The sequence below is a fragment of the Pelophylax lessonae genome (assembly GCF_965119305.1).
Source record: "Pelophylax lessonae genome assembly, chromosome: 3".
NCBI classification, from domain to species: Eukaryota; Metazoa; Chordata; class Amphibia; order Anura; family Ranidae; genus Pelophylax; species Pelophylax lessonae.
Genome location: NC_138770.1, coordinates 17,249,920 through 17,274,436, shown reverse-complemented (window position 1 = coordinate 17,274,436; position 24,517 = coordinate 17,249,920). Strand labels below are relative to the sequence as shown.

At 43.1% G+C, this 24,517-nt stretch overlaps 4 protein-coding genes and 1 pseudogene across 5 annotated transcripts in view; 3 read left to right on the top strand and 2 right to left on the bottom strand.

The window, feature by feature from the left end:
- LOC309550236 (uncharacterized protein) overlaps positions 1 to 24,517 on the bottom strand; it is a gene marked incomplete at both ends in the record, with an annotated part of 809,557 nt that overhangs the window by 464,200 nt on the left and 320,840 nt on the right.
- LOC309548765 (uncharacterized protein) overlaps positions 1 to 24,517 on the top strand; it is a gene marked incomplete at its 3' end in the record, with an annotated part of 203,203 nt that overhangs the window by 9,964 nt on the left and 168,722 nt on the right. The window lies entirely within an intron of this gene.
- Positions 1 to 24,517, bottom strand: part of LOC309550731 (uncharacterized protein) — a 395,974-nt gene that overhangs the window by 256,517 nt on the left and 114,940 nt on the right. The gene's annotated exons all lie outside the window — the stretch shown is intronic.
- Positions 9,621 to 24,517, top strand: part of LOC309548772 (uncharacterized protein) — a gene marked incomplete at its 5' end in the record, with an annotated part of 42,760 nt that continues 27,863 nt past the window's right edge. Inside the window, 2 exons of the mRNA XM_082248718.1 lie at positions 9,621 to 9,743; positions 16,251 to 16,720. Coding sequence (XP_082104844.1) covers positions 9,621 to 9,743; positions 16,251 to 16,649 — 522 coding nt within the window. The 3' untranslated portion in view covers positions 16,650 to 16,720. The remainder of the gene's footprint in view (positions 9,744 to 16,250; positions 16,721 to 24,517) is intronic.
- LOC309548771 overlaps positions 23,127 to 24,517 on the top strand; it is a 29,078-nt pseudogene continuing 27,687 nt past the window's right edge. Inside the window, exon 1 of the transcript in view lies at positions 23,127 to 23,180. The product of the transcript in view is annotated as an uncharacterized misc_RNA (transcript). The remainder of the gene's footprint in view (positions 23,181 to 24,517) is intronic.

Here is a 24,517-nt window from a genome sequence, read left to right as displayed (position 1 = left end):
TCTATTAATTTCTTGGTGGACGATGTCATCCTACTTCTCAAAAATCCCTCTGCGTCGCTACTTCAGGCACATCAACTCCTGTCTCGATTTAGTGACATATCTTTCTACAAGGTCAATTTTTCCAAGTCATTATTTTTAGATTTAGGTACTCCAGAATCAACTAAGAAGACACTACAAGCCTCGCTCCTATACACTTGGAACTTCCAGGGTTTCCCATACTTGGGCATCACCTTTACCCGTAACCCCTAACATGACTCAGCTTGCTAAAATTACATGGAGACTCTGTCTTAAAAAAAATGCCCAGGAACTTACTCACCTGGTCAAAAATGAGCAGTCTTTTTTGGGCAGTCTAGCATCCTTCAAAATGCTCATTCTCCAAATCATCAACCTTTTTAGAACACTATCCATTCCCCTGCCTTGGAAACACCTCAAAGCCTTAAACTCTTTACTCAAATGATCTATATGACCGGGCAAGAGGGTTAAATGCCCACACGCTCTTCTTGTTAAAGGTAGAGGAGCAGGGAGGGTGGGACTAATAGACATCAGGGACTATTACATGGCAACCTGCTTGGATCAACTCAAGCACTGGTTTTCACCTCCGGACCCCTTACCTTGGGCAGTAATTAAGAATTCCCTGTCCCCTGCCTCAGACCTTCGTATCCTTTAAATCACAGGCCTTTGGCAACCCTTTAGACTAAAAGACTTTTCTCAGAAACGTCTTCCAGGACAGCCCATGAGACCTTAGGGCTCCTCCCCCAGGGACAGGAAACACATTCCAAAATTTAAATAAAAGGCAGTCCCTTCAGTCCTCACCTTCAGTATTTAGTGTTTCCTCCGGACAGGGGGTAACATGTTCCTGGAACTGAAGCTCCCGGTCTCCTGGACTGTCCACGGAAAGACTTGGAAAGATGCATCTCCTCTTGCCCATAGCGGTACCCCTTAAGTGCCGCAATAGGGGCTGACCGCTGTCTCCTGTTCTCTTGGCCACTCGGCAGGACCACGGGTATTGTCTGGTGGAACACTGGGGAGTCCGCTCCGTTTCTGGCAGGGTCCTTGGAGCAGCAGTTGCTGTGTACCCGTGACCCGCCGACTTCGAAGAAATTTGAAGTTGGCGCCAAAACGGAGGGGGCGGAACTCAGGCGCGTCCACTCTGGCCTCACAGGAAGTGACAGTGTTGCTTCCGGTGCAGTGACTACATCCGCGGGTGCCAGGAAACCCTCGTTCCAGTTTCCGGAGGCGCGAACAGAGAAGACAAATGGGCGACCGATGTTAGGTGAAACAGCATTTGCTGGGACCACCATACAGAGCGATGGACCCTACGGCAGCAACCGCACAAGCGGCAGAAGTCGGCTCTGGCATCGGCACCTCTCAGGTAAGCAAGGGGGATATGTATTTGCAGATACCTGTTAGGAACTCCGTTTTTTCCTTCCCTTCCTCTATGTGTCTGTAAAGGGTCGGGTAAAAAGAGCACCATTTCCCTCTTTTCTGTCCACGAGGTGGAAGGGGAAAAGCGGGAGGGGGGGTCAGGGGATCTCACTTCTAAGTCACACCTCTGTGGTCTTCCCTTCACAGGCGACCACCTCTTTGGCCCAGGCCTAACAGAGGCTCTGGAGCGCACAGCAGATAAAAAGAAGGGATTCCCAGAAAAGAAAAAGTACCCCTATGCCCCAAAGAATTTTCGTGGCAGGGGCAAACAGCAGAGATCTAACGAAACTCAGCAAACTTTCAAGAAGCACTGGACCGGGCATAAAGGTAGGGGGAGGGGTAACATCTTGTTTAACCCTCCTCAACGCCCCAACAAACCCCAATGACTCCCTTCTCAGAGTGGGAGGGAGATTAAGGGCCTTCCTCCCACAGTGGAGGGGAATTACTTCCAACCCTTTTATTCTGGATCTGGTAGGCAGAGGGCACAAACTGGATTTTTGTCTCCAACCTCCAGAAGGAACCCTGATTACATGTCTGCCAAGGGATCCAACCAAGGCCGCCGCCCTGAATCTCCAATTAGGGGACTTATTAGATCAAGAGGTGATAATCCCAGTCCCCAAGGAAGAACAGGGAACAGGGTTTTATTCTCACATCTTCGTGATACGAAAACCTTCAGGAAGTCATCGGTTGATCCTGAACTTACACAATCTGAACCTCTCAATAGCATACAAACACTTTCGCATGGAATCAATATACTCCATAGGGAACCTATTGTATCCAGGGTGTTACATGGCAACCCTGGATTTAAAAGATGCGTATTTTCACATCCCGATACACAAGTCCTACCAGAAGTTCCTGAGACTGGCAGTAAGGATAGGACTAGAAGTCAAACACTTCCAATTCCAGGCCCTACCCTTCGGGTTATCCTCAGCCCCCCGGATCTTTACCAAAGTCCTGGGGGAGGCACTAGCCCCACTAAGACTGAAATCCATCATGATCACCCCCTACTTAGACGACATCCTGGTAGTGGCAGAATCATACCAGAAACTGAAGGCAGACCTCCTAGTAGTTCAGGAATTTCTGACTTCACTAGGCTGGATCATCAACAGGCAAAAATCCTGCCTAATACCCTCGCAGAGAGTAACTTACCTTGGGTACGAGATTTCCTCTCGGGATCAGATGATCTTTCTCCCTCAGTCCAAGATTGGGAAGATGCACCAAATGGTAGCCTCCTTACAGACCAATTTATGGGTCTCTTTGAGGGACATAACAAGGGTAATAGGCTTGATGACCTCCTGTTTCCCAGCAGTCCCCTGGGCACGATTCCAGCAACGTCCACTCCAAAAATTATTACTAAGGAGTTGGGACGGACTGCCAAGTTCCTTGGAACAAAAAGTAAAGATTCCACACAAAAATAAAAAGAACTCTTTGGTGGTGGAGATCCTCTCTTCACCTATCAAAAGGCTGGACCATCCAGGTGTCACAGAGGATCACCACGGATGCAAGCGCTTCCGGATGGGGGGCATATCTGCAGAACAAATGGGCGCAGGGAACATGGTCCCCATCAGATAAAAACTTCATCAAACCAGAAGGAACTTATGGCGGTCCTAAAGGCCTTAGAGATTTTTCAGGTAGATATAGAGGAAAGCCATCTACAAATTCGGTCAGACAATATAGCAACTGTGGCGTACCTGAACAAACAGGGAGGTACTCGAAGTCAGGGTCTACAGTCCATAGCACAGAAGATCTTTGTCTGGGCCGAGCTGAATCTAACATCCATCTCGGCTATCCACCTGAAGGGGACGCAGAACTGTTTAGCAGACCATCTCAGCCGCCACCAGGTGAATCAGGACAATTGGTCCCTCAACCCAGAGGTATTTACAAATATCACAACCTCATGGGGTCTTCCAGTAGTGGACCTATTTGCTGCCCAGGCAAACAGGAAAACAGAAAAGTTTTTCTCCATAACTCAGGGGGATCAGGCCTTAGGCATCGACGCCTTTGCCTACCCCTGGAAAGTCAAGCTCTGTTACGCATTCCCTCCGGTCAGATTAATCCCACAGGTCCTCCAGAAATTCATCCAGGAAAACACAGAGATGATCCTGATAGCCCCGTACTGGCCCAAAAGGCCATGGTTTGCACGCCTTCAGGCTCTGGCTGCAAAACCTCCAATGGTCTTACCCTGGAGAGAGGACCTATTGACACAGGGTCCGGTGGTCCATCCATACCTCAGAACCCTAAACCTGACTGCCTGGTATCTGAGGAACAGATACTAGGCTCTGAGGGGTTCTCAGTGTAATGTTCCGGTACCTATGGTACCCTTGTTCCTATATTTCTCCTCTCTTTGCGTCCCATCTTGTATATACAAAGGAGGCATACACCTTTAAGACCGGATGACATCACTGCCGAGCGCCGCTATGAGCGGCTATTTCAATCGCCGGTTTGCTCTCACTCATCGCTCGTTCAAACCCACATGTTCATCGCACCTACGCCTGAGAAGTCGGAGCTGCTGACATACCTTCCTTGCTGAACTAAGCCGGAAACCTCGCTGGTGATCCGTATCCCGCTACGGGATCACCCATCTCCTCTGGACATTGTATTTCCTAACCTATCTAAGTGATAAGTACCCCGCAGGGGATTCTTACTAACCAATCTCCTACTGTCATCTACTGCAATTACCAAGACTATCTGTATCTATCTATTCACTATCATCTGCATAAGACTGTTAGCTCTTGGGACTACCTTGAACTATCCTTGCACTAGGTTACTCTGTCTAAAGTATACTCCATATGTGTCCTCTTACCATCTGCACTATACTTGACATCAGAACCTATCTGCTTACCATCACCTGCAACTCTCCTATACTACTTCTAGTGCTCACCATACAATAGCCTGTCTCTCATCTATATATCCTCATATACTCTATCCCTCCATTAAACATCTATTAATATATATAGTATATAACAGGCTGTACACGGTGATGAAGTCCTGAGAGTTGGATATGTTGTTCAACACATTCTCTACAAGGCTACTGAGTGTAATAATTCTGCAGCTGTAAATCCATCCGCAAATAAAAACGCATGAACGTTACAGATTGAACGAGCCTTTAAAAAAAATATGGATTCAGCAGAATTATCCACTCATGTACTACAATTAAAACAACAAGTAGATGCATTGATCCATGCACTTACAGAGGTAAAAAATGACAATCAAACCTTGAGACAGCAGCTTGGCCGTCTCACACAGCCTCCTGCTGCTTAGCCCCGTGAGCCTAAGATAAACCCTCCTATAGTGTTTTCTGGTGATCGGAGCAAATTCCGTGAATTTAAAAACGCATGTCGATTGTTTTTTTTGTTAAAACCTCTAACCTACACCACTGACCAAATTAAGGTTTGTACCATCATCTCTTATTTAACGGGTGAACCCCGGGCCTGGGCAGATGCTCTCTTTGAAAAGGATGATCCACTCCTTAATTCTTATCCCTTATTTCTAGCACAACTTGCTACTTTATATGAAGACCCCAACAAGCAGAGTACCGCTGACACCCAGTTACGGTCCCTAAAACAAGGAAGGAGACCTGTTGAAGATTTCGTGGCGAATTTTAAAAGATGGTCCCCTGATTCAGGGTGGAACGACACATCTTTGTGAACGCAGTTTAGACTCGGCCTATCTGAGGCCGTTAAAGACGAGCTCGCCCGAGCGGATTTACCTGGCACTCTAGAGGGACTGATCCAGACCAGTATCAATATTGACAGACGACTACGAGAAAGAAAGGCTGAGAAGATGGGCTCACCATTTTCCAGTCCTTCTCGGATGTTGCCTGCTGACCCTACTCCTATGGAAGTAGGAATGATACGTCCACCTCTGACCCTTTCTGAACGTGCCAGGAGGAAAACCGAACATCTTTGCATGTACTGCGCATCCCCGAATCATCTGGTAAACGACTGTCCTCTTGTCCGCAGAAAAGAGGGTGAGTGTTCAAATGTCTTGCTAGGGGGACTCACAACTTCCTTTCCTAATCCTTATCTTTTTGTTCAATTAACATTGCAGTGGGACCAAACTAGGATCACCACCAAGGCTATGATTGACACAGGATCTTGTGGAAACTACATTGACATTTGTTTTGTCTCCCTTAATAAAATACCTATTGTTTCAAAACCCAAACCTGTCTCCGTTAGTTTTATTAACGATACACCTTTATCCTCTGGTCCTATCACCAGTCAGACACAGGCACTTCTTGTAACTGCTGACGAGTCTCATGTGGAGACCACCACCTTTGATGTATTAACCTCGCCACATTTTCCAATCATTTTGGGACTTCCCTGGTTACACATACATCAACCAATCATCGATTGGAAAACAAGAACGTTAGCCTTCTCTTCTCACTATTGCGAGACGACGTGTAACCTCCCCACACATGATGACAGGATCCTGTCTGTACTGCCAGATGACATTATTCCTAAGTGTTATCAAGATTTATCGGAGGTTTTCCTCGAGAAAAAAGCTCAAATGTTACCTCCTCACAGGGACTATGATTGTTGTATCGATCTGCTCCCTAATAGCAAGTTGCCTTACGGACATGTATATCCTCTCTCACAGGATGAACTCTCTCACCTTAAAGAGTATCTGGATGAAAACTTGGCAAAAGGATTCATCCGACCTTCTACTTCCTCCACTGCTGCTGGACTCTTCTTTGTCCGTAATAAGGACTCTAGCCTTAGGCCTATCATTGATTTCAGACAATTAAATGCCATCACAATAAAGGATCGTTATCCTTTACCTCTTATTCCTGAACTTATCGAACAGGTGCGTGGGGCTTCTTTCTTTTCAAAATTGGACCTAAAAGGGGCATACAATTTAATTCGAATCCGTAAAGGGGATGAATGGAAGACGGCATTCAGAACCAGATACGGACTGTTTGAGTACCTTGTAATGCCATTTGGGCTATGTAATGCCCCCGCAGCCTTCCAACGTTTTATAAATGAGATATTCCGAGACTTGCTTGATGTTTGTGTGGTAGTATATTTGGACAATATACTTATCTATTCTCATCCCTTACCTGAGCACATAAAACATGTGAGACTTGTGTTGTCAAGACTAATTGCACATAACTTATATGTTAAATCAAAGAAATGTCTCTTTCATAAAGAGGAGGTACTATTCCTAGGATATATTATATCTAAAAGTGGAATCAAAATGGACATGAGCAAAATATCCTGCATTCTGGATTGGCCTGTGCCAACCACTCGCAAAGCATTACAAAGGTTCCTAGGATTCTCTAATTACTATAGGAAATTCATTAAAAACTTCTCTGCGATTGTGAAACCTCTCACACAACTTACAAGCACGAAGAGACCATTTAATTGGTCAAAGGAAGCAAATGGAGCATTCTCTCTGCTGAAATCAAACTTTACTACTGCCCCCATACTATGCCATCCAGACCCATCCCTTCAATACATCTTGGAGGTAGATGCGTCTAATATGGCAGTAGGAGCAGTTCTCTCACAACGACCAACAAACACCTCACCTCTTCACCCAGTTGCTTTCTTTTCAAAGTCATTAAGTAGCCCCGAGGTGAACTACCCAGTAGGTGAGAAGGAGTTATTAGCCATAAAACTGGCATTAGAGAATTGGAGACATCTACTTGAGGGCACTCAATTGCCAATTCTGATATATACTGATCACAAAAACCTCCAATACCTTCAGACTAATAGAACTCTTTCCCACCGGCAGGTACGGTGGTCGTTATTCTTTCTGAGATTTAATTTTTTAGTAACTTACACGCCCGCAGACAAAAATAAAAAAGCGGATGCACTCTCACGACTAGCCGAGAAAGATTGCACTGAGGTTCCCTCAGTTCCTATAATACCACTTGAACGTATTATCGGAGTCGTTCGCTCACTGAAGGAGGAGATTTTGCACAGCATAGGGTTGGATTCACCTCCACCACAACTAACTACTGACGCAGAAGGCTTCCTCTACTACAACGATAAATTATACATACCCCCTACTATGCGAACCAAGATCTTAGAATTGTCGCATGATGTACCTATGGCAGGACATATGGGTATGACTAAAACTCTCAATCTACTCACTAGGCAATTTTGGTGGCCAGACATGAAGACAACCGTAAAAAAGTTAGTTTCATCTTGTGATATCTGTGCAAGGTCTAAAATTGACAACACGAAACCATCGGGAATACTTTGTAGTTTACCGATACCCCAGGTTCCGTGGGAAGTGGTATCCTTGGATTTCATAGTGGAACTACCACCTTCCAAAGGATTCAACACCATCTTGGTATCAGTGGACCATCTGACCAAGATGGCACATTTCACCCCTATCCGAAAACTACCTTCATCCAAACAAACAGCAGAATTACTTGTGAAACATGTCTTTAAATTACATGGTATTCCAAAAACACTGCTGTCTGACCGTGGTTCACAATTCATCTCAAAATTTTGGCTAGCTCTATGTCAGATACTGCGAATAGAGCGTAACCTTACTTCTGCCTACCACCCTCAGACCAACGGACAGACAGAGAGAGTTAACCAGTGCATTGAACAGTACCTGCGTTGCTATACTTCGTATCTACAGGACGATTGGGCAGATCTCCTCCCACTGGCGGAATTCGCCTATAACAACGCTACTCATAGCACTACTAAGCAAATTCCGTTTTACCTGAATTATGGGTTTCATCCCACACTCCTTCCTCCACGTATCTTACCATCAAGTAATCCAGTAGCATCTGATTATCTTGCCCAGATAAAGGATTCTCTGGGATTACTCAACAATACAATATCTCATGCTCATAGCCAACAAAAAAAATAATACGACCTCCGTAGGAAACCCTCTCCCCAATATGCCATTGGGGATCTTGTTTGGCTTTCTACAAAAAATCTAAGACTAAAGATCCCTAGTAAAAAACTTGGACCTCTATTTCTAGGACCTTTTCCAATAGAGAAGCTTATTGGAAAAGCTGCAGTACAACTCACATTGCCAGTAGACCTCAAGATACATCCTGTCTTCCATGTGTCTCTACTGAAGCCCCATGTTCCTAACCAAGGAATAAGGCCTACTATCTCACCTCCACCTCCTGTACAAGTGGAGGGTGGAGAAGAATTTGAGATAAAAGAAATTTTGGATTCCCGTTTCAATAGAAGAAGACTCCAGTATCTTGTACGATGGAAGAATTATGGGCCCCAAGATGACACCTGGCTGGATACCTCCGATATCCATGCCCCTAGACTGATTCGCAATTTCCACTCGAAATATCCGGAAAAAACAGTTCTAGAGGCCTTCTGGAGCCGGCCTTAAGGGGGGGGGGGTACTGTAATGTTCCGGTACCTATGGTACCCTTGTCCCTATATTTCTCCTCTCTTTGCGTCCCATCTTGTATATACAAAGGACGCATACACCTTTAAGACCGGATGACATCACTGCCGAGCGCCGCTATGAGCGGCTATTTCAATCGCTGGTTTGCTCTCACTCATCGCTCGTTCAAACCCACATGTTCATCGCACCTACGCCTGAGAAGTCGGAGCTGCTGACATACATTCCTTGCTGAACTAAGCCGGAAACCTCGCTGGTGATCCGTATCCCGCTACGGGATCACCCATCTCCTCTGGACATTGTATTTCCTAACCTATCTAAGTGATAAGTACCCCGCAGGGGATTCTTACTAACCAATCTCCTACTGTCATCTACTGCAATTACCAAGACTATCTGTATCTATCTATTCACTATCATCTGCATAAGACTGTTAGCTCTTGGGACTACCTTGAACTATCCTTGCACTAGGTTACTCTGTCTAAATTATACTCCATCTGTGTCCTCTTACCATCTGCACTATACTTGACATCAGAACCTATCTGCTTACCATCACCTGCAACTCTCCTATACTACTTCTAGTGCTCACCATACAATAGCCTGTCTCTCATCTATATATCCTCATATACTCTATCCCTCCATTAAACATCTATTAATATATATAGTATATAACAGGCTGTACACGGTGATGAAGTCCTGAGAGTTGGATATGTTGTTCAACACATTCTCTACAAGGCTACTGAGTGTAATAATTCTGCAGCTGTAAATCCATCCGCAAATAAAAACGCATGAACGTTACACTCAGACAGAGTAATCAAAACATTAACCAGCTGTCGAAAGCCAGTCACAAGGAAGATGTATGCTAAAATATGGAAGAAATTCCATTTTTGGATGGCGGAGCGGAGAATCGGAGACATTCTCCAGATATACCAACTATCTTAGAATTCTTTCAAGAGGGCATCGACAAAGGTCTCTCCCTGGGAACTTTGAAGGTACAGGCTGCCGCCCTTAGTGTCTTTCTTCAGTTTTCCCTTAGAGAAGACCCAAATGTAAATAATTTTTTTAGGGCAATTGCCCGAACAAAGCCGACCGGGATAAAAACGTGTCCAGCTTGGAATCTATCCTTGGTGCTTCAGGTTTTGGTAACCAGTCCATTTGAACCCTTGGATTTGTCAGAAAAATTACTCACCCTAAAAACTTTATTTTTAGTAGCTATAACTTCAGCTAGAAGGTTAAGCGAACTACAGGCTCTCTCAAGCAGAGAACCTTTTCTCATGATTTTTGATGACAGGATTGTGCTAAAAACAAATCCAGGGTTTTTGCCCAAGGTAGCTTCTTCCTTTCATAGGACTCAGGACATAGTACTTCCTACCTTTTGTAAATTCCCAAATAACGAAAAAGAAAAAGAATTTAGTTGTTTAGATGTTAGAAGAGCCCTTCTGAAATACCTGGAGGTGACTAAAACCTTCAGGAAAAGTGATACGTTATTTGTACAGTTTTCCGGCTCCCATAAAGGGGAAAAAGCTTCTAAGGCCACTTTAGCAAGATGGATAAAACAGGCCATCACAGAAGCCTATCTAGTAAAGAAGGTGACTCCACCTTTCATTAATGCACACTCTACTAGAGCTTTGTCCACGTCTTGGGCTGAAAGGGCCGGTGCCTCACCAGACCAGATCTGTAAGGCAGCTACCTGGTCTAACTCTTCAACCTTTGTTAGACACTATCGCCTGGACCTCCTCTCCTCTCAGGAACAGGCATTTGGTCGAAAGGTGCTCCAGGCAGTAGTCCCTCCCTAGACTGGTAAGTTTCTTGCTCATCGTCTCATGGGCTGTCCTGGAAGACGTTTCTGAGAAAAGCTGAGTTATACTTACTGGTAACTCCTTTTCTAGTAGTCTTCCAGGACAGCCGGATTCCCACCCGGTTTATCTGATATTATGTATAATGTATGATATGTGTGTATATATATATATCTATATATGTATGTTTTACAGAATGTCCTACGGTTCTCATGAAATACTGAAGGTGAGGACTGAAGGGACCGCCTTTTATTTAAATTTTGGAATGTGTTTCCTGTCCCTGGGGGAGGAGCCCTAAGGTCTCATGGGCTGTCCTGGAAGACTACTAGAAAAGGAGTTACCAGTAAGTATAACTCAGCTTTTCTCCCCCACTAAGAGCATCTTGCCTAGCTTGGAGGTAACTGAACAGCCACTTCCTGTCACAGCTCTTTGACACTCAAGTCCACATCTCTATCTCAATGATTTCTACACTTATAATGTACAAAAGCCTCCTGTCCTAGATATTGAAAGGAATTACAGTCCTAGATGACATGATGGTTCAATGAGGCACGGCTCATTTCTTAGTATTGTTGTGCTTTTTAACACGTTCGAGAATATTATTCTGAACGAGTATAACGAGTTGTTTTTGATCGATTAATTTCTTTTTAAAAGCATATACCAATCTTAGTGAAACAGTCTACAGTAGGGAATATATAAGAATATTTATTCACAAGACATATCTTCACAATAAATGATCAGACTTGAGTGACACAAAGAGATAACCTTACATAAAATACAAACTTAAAACGATAAATGCAATGTGATATTTAGCTAGACGATGAAAGTAAAATAAAGCAAGATTACGTTTTTCCCAGATGTAGTAGCATAAACCATAGATAAGTGTGCTATATAATCAGACCACAATTGTCTGCGCAATGCGCATCCGATAGTCACTTCACTGCAGATGAAGCGAGAATAGACCATGCAAAACGAGAGACTAATACGCCAATATGCTCTAAATCTGATATTAATAAAAATGTATAAAAAGCAAAAATCAGCTCTTAGAGAAAAATCTACATATGGTTAATACGGCTGGGACTGTAATCTCGTTACCCTTAAATATGAATTGTAAAACATTTAAGGAAGTACATAAACAATAGTAAATAATAATCAGATAATTAGCAAGGTATATTTACCATATTTAAAATGGCTGCTAGCTTAGAATGGTCGTTACCAGAGTCCTTAAGATGGCTGCCTTCCCAAGATGGTGGTCAGTTAGGGAGGAGTTTCGTTTGGCGTCCTTCAAAGTTTCAGATACATGATGGAGCAAGATGGAGTCTGTATAGATGAGTCTATGCATGGCTGTAGTAGCGTGTGTGTTGTATGTGTAATATATGTTGGGCAATGTCATGTGTCATGATGTGTGTCCCTCTCTCATCTGGTGTTCCCTTTTTATATTGTATTGAACAAAGGGGCTGTAAAATTACAATAAGTCAAACCCAGAAGGAGTAACCTTATCCCCATTGGTTGGGATAACTTAACCATTAACTGACGAGGTCATTGGGCGACACCTCTACTGGTTAACCAATATATGGGATATTAAAACTGTATAATTTCTCCATTTAAGACTACCATAAAAACAACATAATAATTTATCCATACTCTCATCCTCTATACATGTCCATCTAATATCCACCATGTATCTAAGTAAGGATTGGACCTGGTAACTGATTGGGAATGACTGATTTACCCATATACTTTACATTTAGTAGCAGTAAGAATTATATAGATACATATACAGTTATATATATATTGCTACACAACAACTTGTATATGTAAACTTTTCTACACATGGGTTATTTCCAATCAGAATATTATCTGTTAAGGGATTATTATGTTAACAACAATACATTCATGATTTGGGACTGTACATAAAATATGGGAGAACTTCTGACCATTTGACACTACTATATAATAGATATAATGTACTTCTCAATAGAAGATTGTCATAACATCATAAGTTCCACAACCCCCTTTTGTATATGATGGGACAAGGATGTTGTATAAGCTTATGATTATATAAAATTCTTTTGAATATGCAGTTCTCATCAGTCTAAGTGACAATGTCTATTTGACACTATGTAAATTCCAATGGACAATTGTCTGTATGACACAATCTCTACCCCCCTGTTGGTGTGTAGATAAATTAATTACAGACTCTAGTCTTTGTTCAGGCAGTTTTCCGTTTGTTTGTCTTCTCATGGTTGAAACAATAGCTATTCACTAGGGAATGGGTGAACACAGGTGTGACCCTGAATTTGAGTTTTGGCCATTGTGTGTTAAAACGTCTCTTGGCCAGAACATAATGTTTTATGATCCCCCTGGTTTCTCTCTTTTCATGACCAGGGGAAAAATGGCTTTTTATCCTTTGAGGTCTGTTGTATGTAAACCTTCCCCCCCAAGGCCGTTCCACCTGGGATAAGCAATTTAGTCGTTTGCCCCTTCATTATATTCAAAGTTTACAGAAAACAATTTCCTTTTGGGGCAGATGACATAGCTTCTCATCTCAAAGTACATGTAAATAAAACAATTTCAACAATGGACGCAATGTGTGCTTCAAACTGAAGGGGTTTTGACTGAATCAGTAACTAGTTCATTTGAGGCCTCAAAGTTCACAATTATTGACCTGTAATAATAAAAAATGTATTTCTATTTCGTACTGGAAGTCTAACAGTATGACAACCCTGAAGGAAATGTATGGGCTTTCAAATGCAGGCCACCTCAGATATCTCAGAATACAGCACCTCCTGGTGACATCCCCTCCTCCTGAGGTACATCTCCCCAAATGATTATTGCAGTTCTATTTGTCAACAACTGTTAGGAACAAAGGCATCTCCCTAATATATACCAAACTGCATGAAAAGCTAACATTCCTTAAATCAAAACCTCTCCTTCTATGGGAGGAAGGTTTAAAATCCTCATTCACCAACTCCCAGTGGGGCAATGCCTTCAAGTCAGTCTACAAAGTCTTGCATTGCGTCCAGCATTGGGGGTTGAAACAAAAGATCTCACTCCATTGGTATCTCATACCCTATCGCCTAGCTCAGTTCTATCTCAGCTCTCACTTTGTTGGTGAGGATGTGGCCAAATCAGCAATCTTCTCCATATCTTTTGGTCCTACAAGAACATTGCAAGCTTCTGGAACAAAATCCTCACAATATTCTCAGATGTGATGGGGTATGGTGACCTCTCCCAATCTGGTCATTCATATCCTGGTTGCTGCCAGGCTCAAAATAGCCAAACACTGGAAAGCCCATGAAGCCCCCAATCCCTCTTAAGTAATTACACTTGTCAAGCTCCATCATTCTTACGAACATACTCTTGCATTGTGGCTTGGTCGGGTGTCTGCCTTTGACTTCTTGTGGAAACCCTGGTCCATCTGGGCCAATAAATAACATTACCCTCTTGAGTATATATTTGCTCTACCTTAACTTAAATTATGTTGTAGACTTGTAGACATGTTTTTTGTGACTAGAAGTACATGACGATTAGATTTCTAGTGTAAAAGATTTGTTAGTCGTTGTAACGGAACCGCGACCCACACTGTGTTTGTGGGCTTCCATCAGAATACCGCTTCCTTCAGTCTTGAACATACATATCAGATATTCTAGCCGCCCCCATACAAAACTAGCCGAGAATAGCTTGTATAAGATCTGGAACATTTGTTGAACAAACTCACACCGAATATATACCCCACCAGGTCAGGTGCCTGATTACATTATCCTATGCAGATGAAATTGTGTACAGAAATATAACAACCAACACAAACAGTATTCTACTTTCCCACTAGCAACTAATAGATGACAGTGATTTAATTAACTTGAGCTAATTAACTAGCAGACTTGCCGGTCATCAAGCTCATGAAGTACAATACACATTGTTATAAGTGCAAACACATCACACCCTAATACACAGACAATAGCAGGAGACCACCAGTAACAGACTGTCTGTCTCCTAGTACATTGAAGAACTTGGAACAGAGGCCAGCTCTTTCAATGAACATGTTCAGAATCAAACAAGCCAGGAATAGTCTTCATATATTTCTTGAGGGATATTGTTGATAAATATTACTGTCCCATTTGAAGTATTCCAAACCATATTCTCAGTGTCCATTAAAGCGGAGTTCCGGGCACAAAAACTAGATTTTTTTTTTGTGCCCCTCCGCTAGGTATGCCTCACCTGAAAAGGAATTGGATAGTAATTTTTTTTTTGTTTACTTACCTTGCAATTGAAGATCGAAGATACTCACCTCAGAGTACTTCCTCCCTCTGAGCCACGGCTCACCCCGTCACTTCCTGCCTCGCTATGATTCCTGGGAGCTGAACTTCACAGCTCCCAGGAATCAATGCGACTGCACCGGCCCCCCTCGTCATTTCCGGGCGACGCCGCATTCCCCTGCTAAACAGCTTCTGGGCATGCCCAGAAGCTGTGGAGGAATGCGGCGTCGCGCCGGAAGTGACGAGAGGGGCCGGTGCGGCGCATTCTGGGACAAGAAGACGCGGAAGAAGACACAGAAGAGGACCGCGCCGGCTTCAGCTGCCCACAAGAAAGATGGAAACGCTGTGGAAGAAATTTTATAAGTAAGTATTTCTTCTAAACGGTAAGTGCGAACCGAGACGGATCAGAGGCTAGCCATTGTGGAATGTGCTAGCCCTGACTGTCCCGGGGGTATGTTTATTAAAAAATGATATCTGTGCCCGGAACTCCGCTTTAAGTAGCTGTCTATCATTTTCTTGGTCACCCTGTGCCCCTAATAGACACAGTGTGACTTACACATAAGAGGGGCCTGAGGGAAGGCTTTCTCAACCTCTGTAAGGTAAGCTGGGTTCCAGGGGCCCCCCAACCAAAGTGACTCCCGTCACAGTCATGTTCTCTTATTAAATATGCTGAGAGCAACCTTCCATATGTGTTCACTCACAGTGGATTAACCAATATGTCTTGTAAAACCCAATAAAAATGTATTGATTAAAAAAAAAATCAATGATGTGATCTTAAGGACCAGTCCAGTCTTCATCTTGGTTGTTTTCCCACCATCCTCACTCTCTGACCTCTGGTGGGGCTCAGCCCCGCTTTTGTTCATGACTAAATCATGGACTAAATAAGGAAGTGCAGGACTTCTTGTGTTGGGAATGTGGCAATGAGCAATAGAGGGGGAGGGGACACTCGTCCTATAATCCCCCACTGTCACTTCTATAAAAGACAATTCTCGTTGTTTCCTCACTCTCTGACTAAGGTCCATGAATAAAGAAATGAACTGGTAGGAGATCAGAGGACCCATTTACTAGTTGCCTTGAGGGTGGAATTGTAAGATCCTCAGAGACAAAGCGGTCTGATGTGGCTGAGTCCTGGTTTAGGGGAACCAATCTGCTCATGTCTAATAATAATCTTTTTATTTCTATTTTAGTAGATGGACGGGAGATGAGGAAAAACTCAGAGGATTGTCTCACTTTTTCTCCAGACTGTAAAGCAGAAGATGAGGACATCACACAGTATAGTCCAGGAGAAAACCCGGCTACATCAAATGTCCATCCGGCACCACACATTGTAGATGGACCATCGTATTCCTCTTATCCTGAGGAACCTCAGACTGTGAGGGACGGTGCCGTCCTTCCAACAGATAAGAGATTTTCCTGTACTGAGTGCACGAAAAGTTTTTTACGAAAGTCCTATCTTCGCAAACATCAGAGATTGCACAAGGTGGAGAAGCCGTATTCCTGTACTGAGTGTGGGAAGTGTTTCCATTTGAAATCCAAATTTAATGTGCATGAAAGATCTCACACGGGGGAGAAGCCACTTTCCTGTCCTGAGTGCGGGAAAGGTTTTTCACGTAAGTCCTATCTTCGCAGACATCAGAGATTGCACAAGGGGGAGAAGCCGTATTCCTGTACTGAGTGTGGGAAGTGTTTCCGTTTGAAATCCAAATTCAATGTGCATAAAAGATCTCACACGGGGGAGAAGCCGTATTCCTGTACTGAGTGTGGGAGGTGTTTCCGTTTGAAATCCAAATTTAATGTGCATAAAAGATCTCACACAGGGGAGAAGCCACTTTCCTGTCTTGAGTGAGGGAAATGTTCCTCACTGAAGTCCTGTCTTCCTGTACATCAGGGGTCCCACACAACCCTTGAGGTATATTAGTGCCTTGGGTGCGGGAAATGTCTTCTATATGAATGCTGGTGGACATGTGGGGAAGAAGCACACCCAGATATACACCTCAGATATACTCCATGGCTGATCTTCATCATGTAAGAAACGCTTGATAAGGAGATCAGAGATCACCAAAGACATGGATGAAGTGTTGTCCCGTGTTGGCCATTGATAGCAGTAGAAAAATAAAAATGGAGTCCTTAACTTTCATTGGCTAAGTACATTTTGTGGTGTAACCTTTCACAAACACTTAGAGGTCTATTTTTTGGACAAATGTTCCAAGCATTCATGCAACCATTATGAATTTATATATTCAGTGCTCAGGACAATTCCCCTAAACTGTCATATACAGAAATAACCCCCCAGCAGCTGGAAACAACGTATCTCACCCAGACAAGTAAGATAAAACAGAAAAATATATTACCAGCTCTATGATCCTTCAATGATAAATTATCTAATAATCTCCTTTTGCTGTCGTATATCCACCAACAAATTGTCTAAGTGTCCATAAAATGGTGCCCTCCAGATCATCCATTGCCCCAGCTAAGTGCAAAAATCTCTTCCAATCACTCAACAACACCTCTGTGAAATAAACTTAAAAACAGGGCTGTCACCAAATGATCAGATTCTTATGAGTAAACGGATCATATCAAGCATGATGTCCTACAGAAAATAGGACTGTCACCAAATGATCAGATTCTTATGAGTGAACGGGTCATATCAAGCATGATGTCCTACAGAACATAGGACTGTCACCAAATGATCAGACTCTTATGAGTGAACGGGTCATATCAAGCATGATGTCCTACAGAAAATAGGACTGTCACCAAATGATCAGACTCTTATGAGTGAACGGGTCATATCAAGCATGATGTCCTACAGAAAATAGGACTGTCACCAAATGATCAGACTCTTATGAGTGAACGGGTCATATCAAGCATGATGTCCTACAGAACATTGGCCACCAGGTGTATCCCTCCTTCATCCAAATATGTAAGTCAGATATTCCTCTGTTATATGAATAAAGCCGAGACACGAAAAGGCTTCCAAATAAATGTCTTTATTCCAGCATGGATAGCAGTGACAACATGAGAAAAACTGACGCGTTTCGGCTTCACGCCTTCCTCATAGCATTTATATAATGTGAAAACTGCTCCTAAAACTAGGGGCGGTACATACTTAATTGCAATTAACATCAATACATAACACCAGGGAAGAGGTAGTGTGTTCAAATCCGTCAAAAGTCAAGGAGGGTGTCCAATAGGACAATAAACATTAACCCTTAATAAACTTCACAATTATTTCAAAAAAGGTTTATGTCCATCCTATTGTTCATACCACTAGGTGCTCTTGTATTGAGCTTGTGTATCCACCACACCTCACGCTGTAGTAAAGTGCGGTGTATATCACCTCCGCTAACTGGTCTTCCAACCTGTTCTAAACCAAAAAAGGAAAAAGAACGAAGGTTACCCCCATGGATTTCTCTGAAATGTTTAGACACACTAGAAATATTTTTGCCATTGATGTTCGATGCATCATTGAAATGATATTCCTCTGTCCTTTATTTCTTCCAAGAAGGATTATAAAAAGAAAGAAAAGAAACCATATCCATTAGTGATCGACTGATATTGGCCATCGCATATCGGTATCGGCCGATATTTGCCAATAATTTGGCACATTTAAAATTTTGCAAAAAAAAAAACACAAATTTTGACAAAAATCCATTAATAAACATGTCGTAACGAAACTAGTGTGCTGCACTGAATAACAATGTAGTATAAAATGGTGGTTTAGGAGAACTGCTGCATATACCTATTACAAGTACTCTAACACTTGAAAGGCAACAGGATAGGAGACAATGGTAATGCACTATTCTCCAATATAAAAAAAAAAAGTGCACTTCAATCAATACCTACTAAGTGCTACAAAAATGGCTTATATCATTTGAAATGTGCAAGTAACAATGAATAAAGTTAAAAATAACCACATCTATAAGCAAAGAATCCAAGTGACATAAAATATTAATAATGCAAGCCAGATATATAAAAATGTAAACGTGGTAATGAATACATATTTGCCTTAATAAAGAATATAGTGCTAATATTGTGCTAAAGCAATGTGATAAAAAGGGGTCATCCGTGATGTGTCAGACAAGTAATTTGTAAAAAAGTTCATCTGAAAAGGTGCTCGGCGTGCTGGAAATGAAGTGCTAAAAGTGACAGGATCCAACAAATTCCATGTGCAAATTACAAGGTAACCTGTAAATGGTTGGTGCTTTGCCTCCTCTCTCCCGGTGTGCACCTGTGAGTACAATGCGTGCTCACCTGAAGCACACTTAATATGTGCAAAAAAAGCAAGCCAGTAATCCTTCCTCTCTATACTCGCAGGGATCTTTTGTTCTTTCAATCTGATTATCATGTCTTCATATTCAGTATATCTCAAGGCATCACACGGTATCCTAAAGGAAGATAAAAGGTACTCATAGTGTAATAGGTAAAAAACAACCTTTATTGAGAAATAAAAACACTCACATTTCAGTAAGAGTGTAGCAGATGAAGTAAATAGCCAGTTGATCGCACTGCTGTTTAGGCAGGGAAAATGGTTGTTGGAGCTCTATCTGAGGATCGTACCATCCACTGCAATGATCAAAACGTCACTGATTGACTCCTCCTACGCGTTACGTCCCATGACACATGACTTCATCAGGGCTGGTGATGATCACTTGTGAAGAGGAAGAGGTTTTCCAGCATAATGAGTCACCTATTTGGTTGACGTGGCCTTCATGAGCTTAGCCATATACATGGAGTTGCCATTGGGGGATGCTGTGTCCTTCAGGGGTATACTCAATAATGATGATTAGGTGGGTCCTGGGGGGGTTTAGGGTCTTCTGGTGGTAACTTTGTGTTGGACTTGTCCCTAAGGTGTATATCTGCAGTTGTAGCCTGTGAACCTGCCTTAACCTTTGCCTCTCTTCCAATGCAATGGAAGTTGGGATTAAGAATATTGATTCTATCCTAAAGAATAATTCTATGAGTGGGACAATCTTGTCTGCATTGCAAGAGTTTAAACTTTAACCTTTAAGGGCTAGCTTTATTTGATAGCAATGAGCTGCGTTTAGTCCGGCCTCCTGCTTTAGAGTAAATGTCTGCCGAATGAAAGAAAACTGCAGTTCTAGAGTCAGTGTCTAACTCCAAAGAGGTTTGCTCCTGCAATTCTGACTTGAAGTCCAGAAAGAATTTAAGAGAGAAAGAAAGTCCTCAACCAAATAGTCAGCAAAGAGCTCCACTTCTGGGGGAGAGGTTGCTTACCGGTCTTTTTCAGATTGTGCCACCCATACATATCCTATGGGGACCTGGTTGCTCCTCTTTTGATAGGAGGGTACAGCTTTGGTCTCAGACATTTGGACCTTCAGGACAAGCACTTCAGGCCATGCTTGAACATTCAGTCACCTTTAAGCCTCTGACTGTGCCAGGAGGAATCCTTTGCTCCAGCAACAATGCTTGATACACTTTTGACCGATTCAAATTTTTATGAAAGCTTGAAATGAATTGAATTCTAGAAAGCGAAATAAATAACTAAACAGATTTATCTGAAATAAAACAAATGTTTCCATTCTGCACATGTCTATGATGTTCAGCTTAAATATTAATTAATATGGTAATTGATGTTGTATGTTTAAATAGAGAGAAAGCAGTATGGCGGGTTTGCTATGAGTGTGAAACGCGTTGACAGTCTCATGTCTCCTGCCATGTTGTCACTTGGATATATTCTAATAAAGGAGTATTTTGCTGGAGCATGGTTGTCCAAGTTTCTTTTGATGACTCAGTGACCAGCTGGACTTGCACTGATTGTGTGAGCAGAATAATGTGCACCAACCTAGAATGGGATATATTAGCGGGTTATCTTCACTAGTTTATTATTTTCCTCTTTATTATTTTATCTTCTGATTCTTCAATCAGCCCTCGCTGTCTTCTACTGTCTACACAGAAGCAGTGTACCCGGATCGGTGCAACCTTGGGAGCTGTACTCAGACCCCCACGCTCTGGAAATGCCCTGTAATGTTGTTTCAGGCATTGGATCCAGCATGAGGAGCTCCCTATGGCACTTGGTGCAATGTGTTGTTAGCCACAGGGTGCTATACAGGTCCAGGGTTATAGTTCATCACTATGGAACCTCATAACTATGGAACCCAGTCCCGGAGAACCTCTTCGGGGGTATGCCCACCATGACAAGTAAAGATTGACCTTATATACAGTCCAGCATTCAGGACAGATAAGACAGGGTCACCCTGTAACTTTGACCATTACTCTATAAAACATTACTAAGTCTGGAATGTATTCACCTTACAGCGTAAGCTTTTCAAACTTTGTGCTAAAATTCAGAGCTCAGTCTCAGGTGGTCACACCATTGGTCACACACTTCAATGCCACTTCCACCTAGAGCCCTGATAAGGTACTCCGGTGCCCTTTCACCACTCGTTGCAGGACAGTCAACATCTGGGTTATCGCGTACTCCTTTCAGACACACTGCACACTATCTCCTGCACCCTATTCCATTAGTACCCCACAGGGGGATACCCACACTTGTAGCTATGGTGGAGACCAGGAGAAAGGGAGCCAATTCTAAATCACAGGAGATTGGCTCTGCCAAATGTCTGCTCAGTACTCAGCCTTGGCTTGGAGTGACAATGTGTCTCTTGTACCAGAGTAGGACCCAGTTTTACCACCAATGTCCGTATCCGGTTCTAGCTCTATCTCAGGCACACAACATGTGGCCTACCTGACAAAAGCAGAATTTTCTGTCACCTTTATGGTGGTTAAGCTAGAAGCTCATTCTTGAACAGAAGGACAGAGCAGCAGAATGTCTTAGTGGTCAACACCTTGTCCCAACCGGGACACTTCTTCCACTTCAGATTTGGCATTTATGAAGAGGAAGAGGTTTTCCAGTATAATAAGCAGGGATTTTTTTAGCGACAGCGCGGGGGACCGCAAATAGGGCACCTGTAGCACTGACTGTATGTAATGGCAAGGGGTGGTGGAGTGTGCTGCAGGGTCTATTGATGCTCACTGCTGGGGGGTCTATTCTAGATGGAGGGGATCTATTTTGGCAGGGGGGTCTTTTTTTGCAGAGGAGGTCTATTATTGCTGGTGGAGGACCTACTATTGCTGGGGGGTGGGTTTTAAACTTCTGGGGGTCAGTTGTTGCTGGGAGGGGTCTATTGATGCTGGCTGTGGGGAGACCTGTTGTTGCAGCCAGTAGTTTATTATTTGCCATGGAGGAATTCTATTATGGGTGGTCCATTGTTGTTAGGGGATCTATTTTTACCGGCTGCAGGGAATTTATTTTACGGTTTTTCTTGTTATCATTGCGAAATTCCATAAAAAATTACTCAGCACCACAAAATGATACCTGGTTCTGTATTGTCTAAAGGGGCAGTACTGGGAGGTGGGTAGAGGTCGAAACCAAGGAATGGTGCTTGGAGGTGGGTAGAGGGTGGAACCAAGAAATGGTGGGTGGAGGGTGGAACCAAGGAATGGTGCTCGGAGGTGGATAAGGGTTGGAACCAAGAAATGGTGGGTGGAGGGTGGAACCAAGGAATGGTGCTTGGAGGTGGGTAGGGGTTGGAACCCAGGAATGGTGCTCGGAGGCAGGTAGGGGTGGAACCCAGGAATGGTGCTCGGAGGTGGGTAGGGGTTGGAACCCAGGAATGGTGCTTGGAGGTGGGTAGGGGTTGGAACCAAGAAATGGTGCTCGGAGGTGGGTAGGGGGATGGAACCAAGGAATGATACTCAGAGGTGGGTAGGGACAGAGAAAGGGGTAGTACATGCACCTATTCTCTGGGAAAACAAGCCCTGATAATGAGTCACCTATTTGCTTGATGTGGCCTTCGTGAGCTTAGCCATAACAGTTGTCATTGGAGGATGCTGTGTCCTTCAAGGCTATACTCAGTCAGGATAATTGAGTGTGTCCTTGGGGGGGTTTCCTGGTGGAAACTTCATGTGTTGGTCTTGTTCTTCGGGGGTATATCTGTCTGCAGTTGCAGCCTGTGAACCTGCCTTAACCCTTGCCTCTCTTCCAATGCAATAGAAGATGAAATGAGAAATATTGGTTCTATCCTGAAGAATAATAGAGTAATGGTCAGAGGTACAGGGTGACCCTGTCTTATCTGTCCAAAATGCTGGACTGTATATAAAGTCCATGTTTTACCACCAATGTCCATTTCTGGTTCCAGCTCTTTCTCAGACACACAACATGTGGGCTGCCTGACCAAAGCAGGATTTTCTGTCGACAATTCCTTGGACAGATTACGTCTTAATACGGCCATCTTTGTCCAGAGCTCTAAATCTCTCCGCCACTTCTCCTGCTCCAGTTTCCCAACCGGAGTCAGATCCCGATATGCCGGTCCCAGAGGATGCAGAAACAGAAAGGTATGGAGAGGATATGGATGCCGTACTGGAGGAAGGTGCAGAGGATTTCTCTCCCCTACATTGTCATTATAATGAAGAAGGACCTTCACACAACATGCTTGCTAACATTGAAAAGCTCATTTCCTCTGTCTGCAAAATCCTTGACATTATACCAATGAGAAGAAGATTGGGATTCTGGCACTCCAAATGGTTTATGTCTCTACAAATAAGTGGAAGCTTAGGGGGGCGTGGACATTATTCTCCTGTATTAAACCACTTCCCGCCCAACGACCTCATATGACGTCATGGACTTTGAGTGAAGATATCTGTATGATGGGTGGAGCTACAGGCATCATTCACATATCTTCTTTTTCTGCCTGTGATTCCCTGCACCATAAAACCAATCATATGGGCTGTTCAGCCGCTTGATTGTTTTTACAGGCGCCGCCCTCCAGAAAGTAAAAAATATTGTTTTTTTTTCAAAGTTGTTAGTCATTTTTTGTTTATAGCGCAAAAAATAAAAAACCGCAGCGGTGATCAAATACCCCCAAGAGAAATCTCTATTTGTGGGGAAAAAAGGACATCAACTTTATTTGGGTACAGCGTCGAAGGCCTGCGCTATTTTCAATTAAAGTAACACAAAAAATGGTGTGGTCATGAATGGGGGTAAATCATCTGGGGCTGAAGTTGTTAACTGACAATTGCACGGTCATGCGACACTGTACCCAAATAAAATCGATGTCCTTTTTTTCCCCACAAATAGAGATTTGTTTTGGGGGTATTTGATCTCCTCTGCGGTTTTAAAGTTTTGCACTATAAGCAAAAAAGAAAAAATATTTTTTACTTTCTGCTATAAAACATCCAATAAAAAATGTACAAAAATCAAATTTCTTCATCAATTTATGCCAATATGTATTCTACTACAGGTTTTTGTTTAAAATAAATCTCAATAAGCGTATATTAATTGGTTTGCGCAAAAGTTATCATCTATAAACTATGGGATATATTTATGGAATTTTTATTTTTTTTCTAGTAATAGTGGCGATCAATGACTTACAGCGGGACTTTATTGCGGCGGACAAATCAAGACACTATCTGACACTTTGTGGGAACCAGTGACACAAATACAGTGAACAGTGCTAAAAATATGCACGGTCACTGTACTAATGACACTGGCTGGGAAGGGGTTAACATCAGGGGCAATCAAAGGGTTAAATGTGTGCCAAGCCAGTGTTTGTGTATTGGGGAAGGTGCTTTTACTAGGGGAAGGCATGGATCAGTCCCTCTGCTTTGCAGGAACACAGGATCCATGCCTTCCCTACTGACAGAACGGCAATCTGCCTTGTTTACATAGACGGATTGCCATTCTGCCTGTGTACC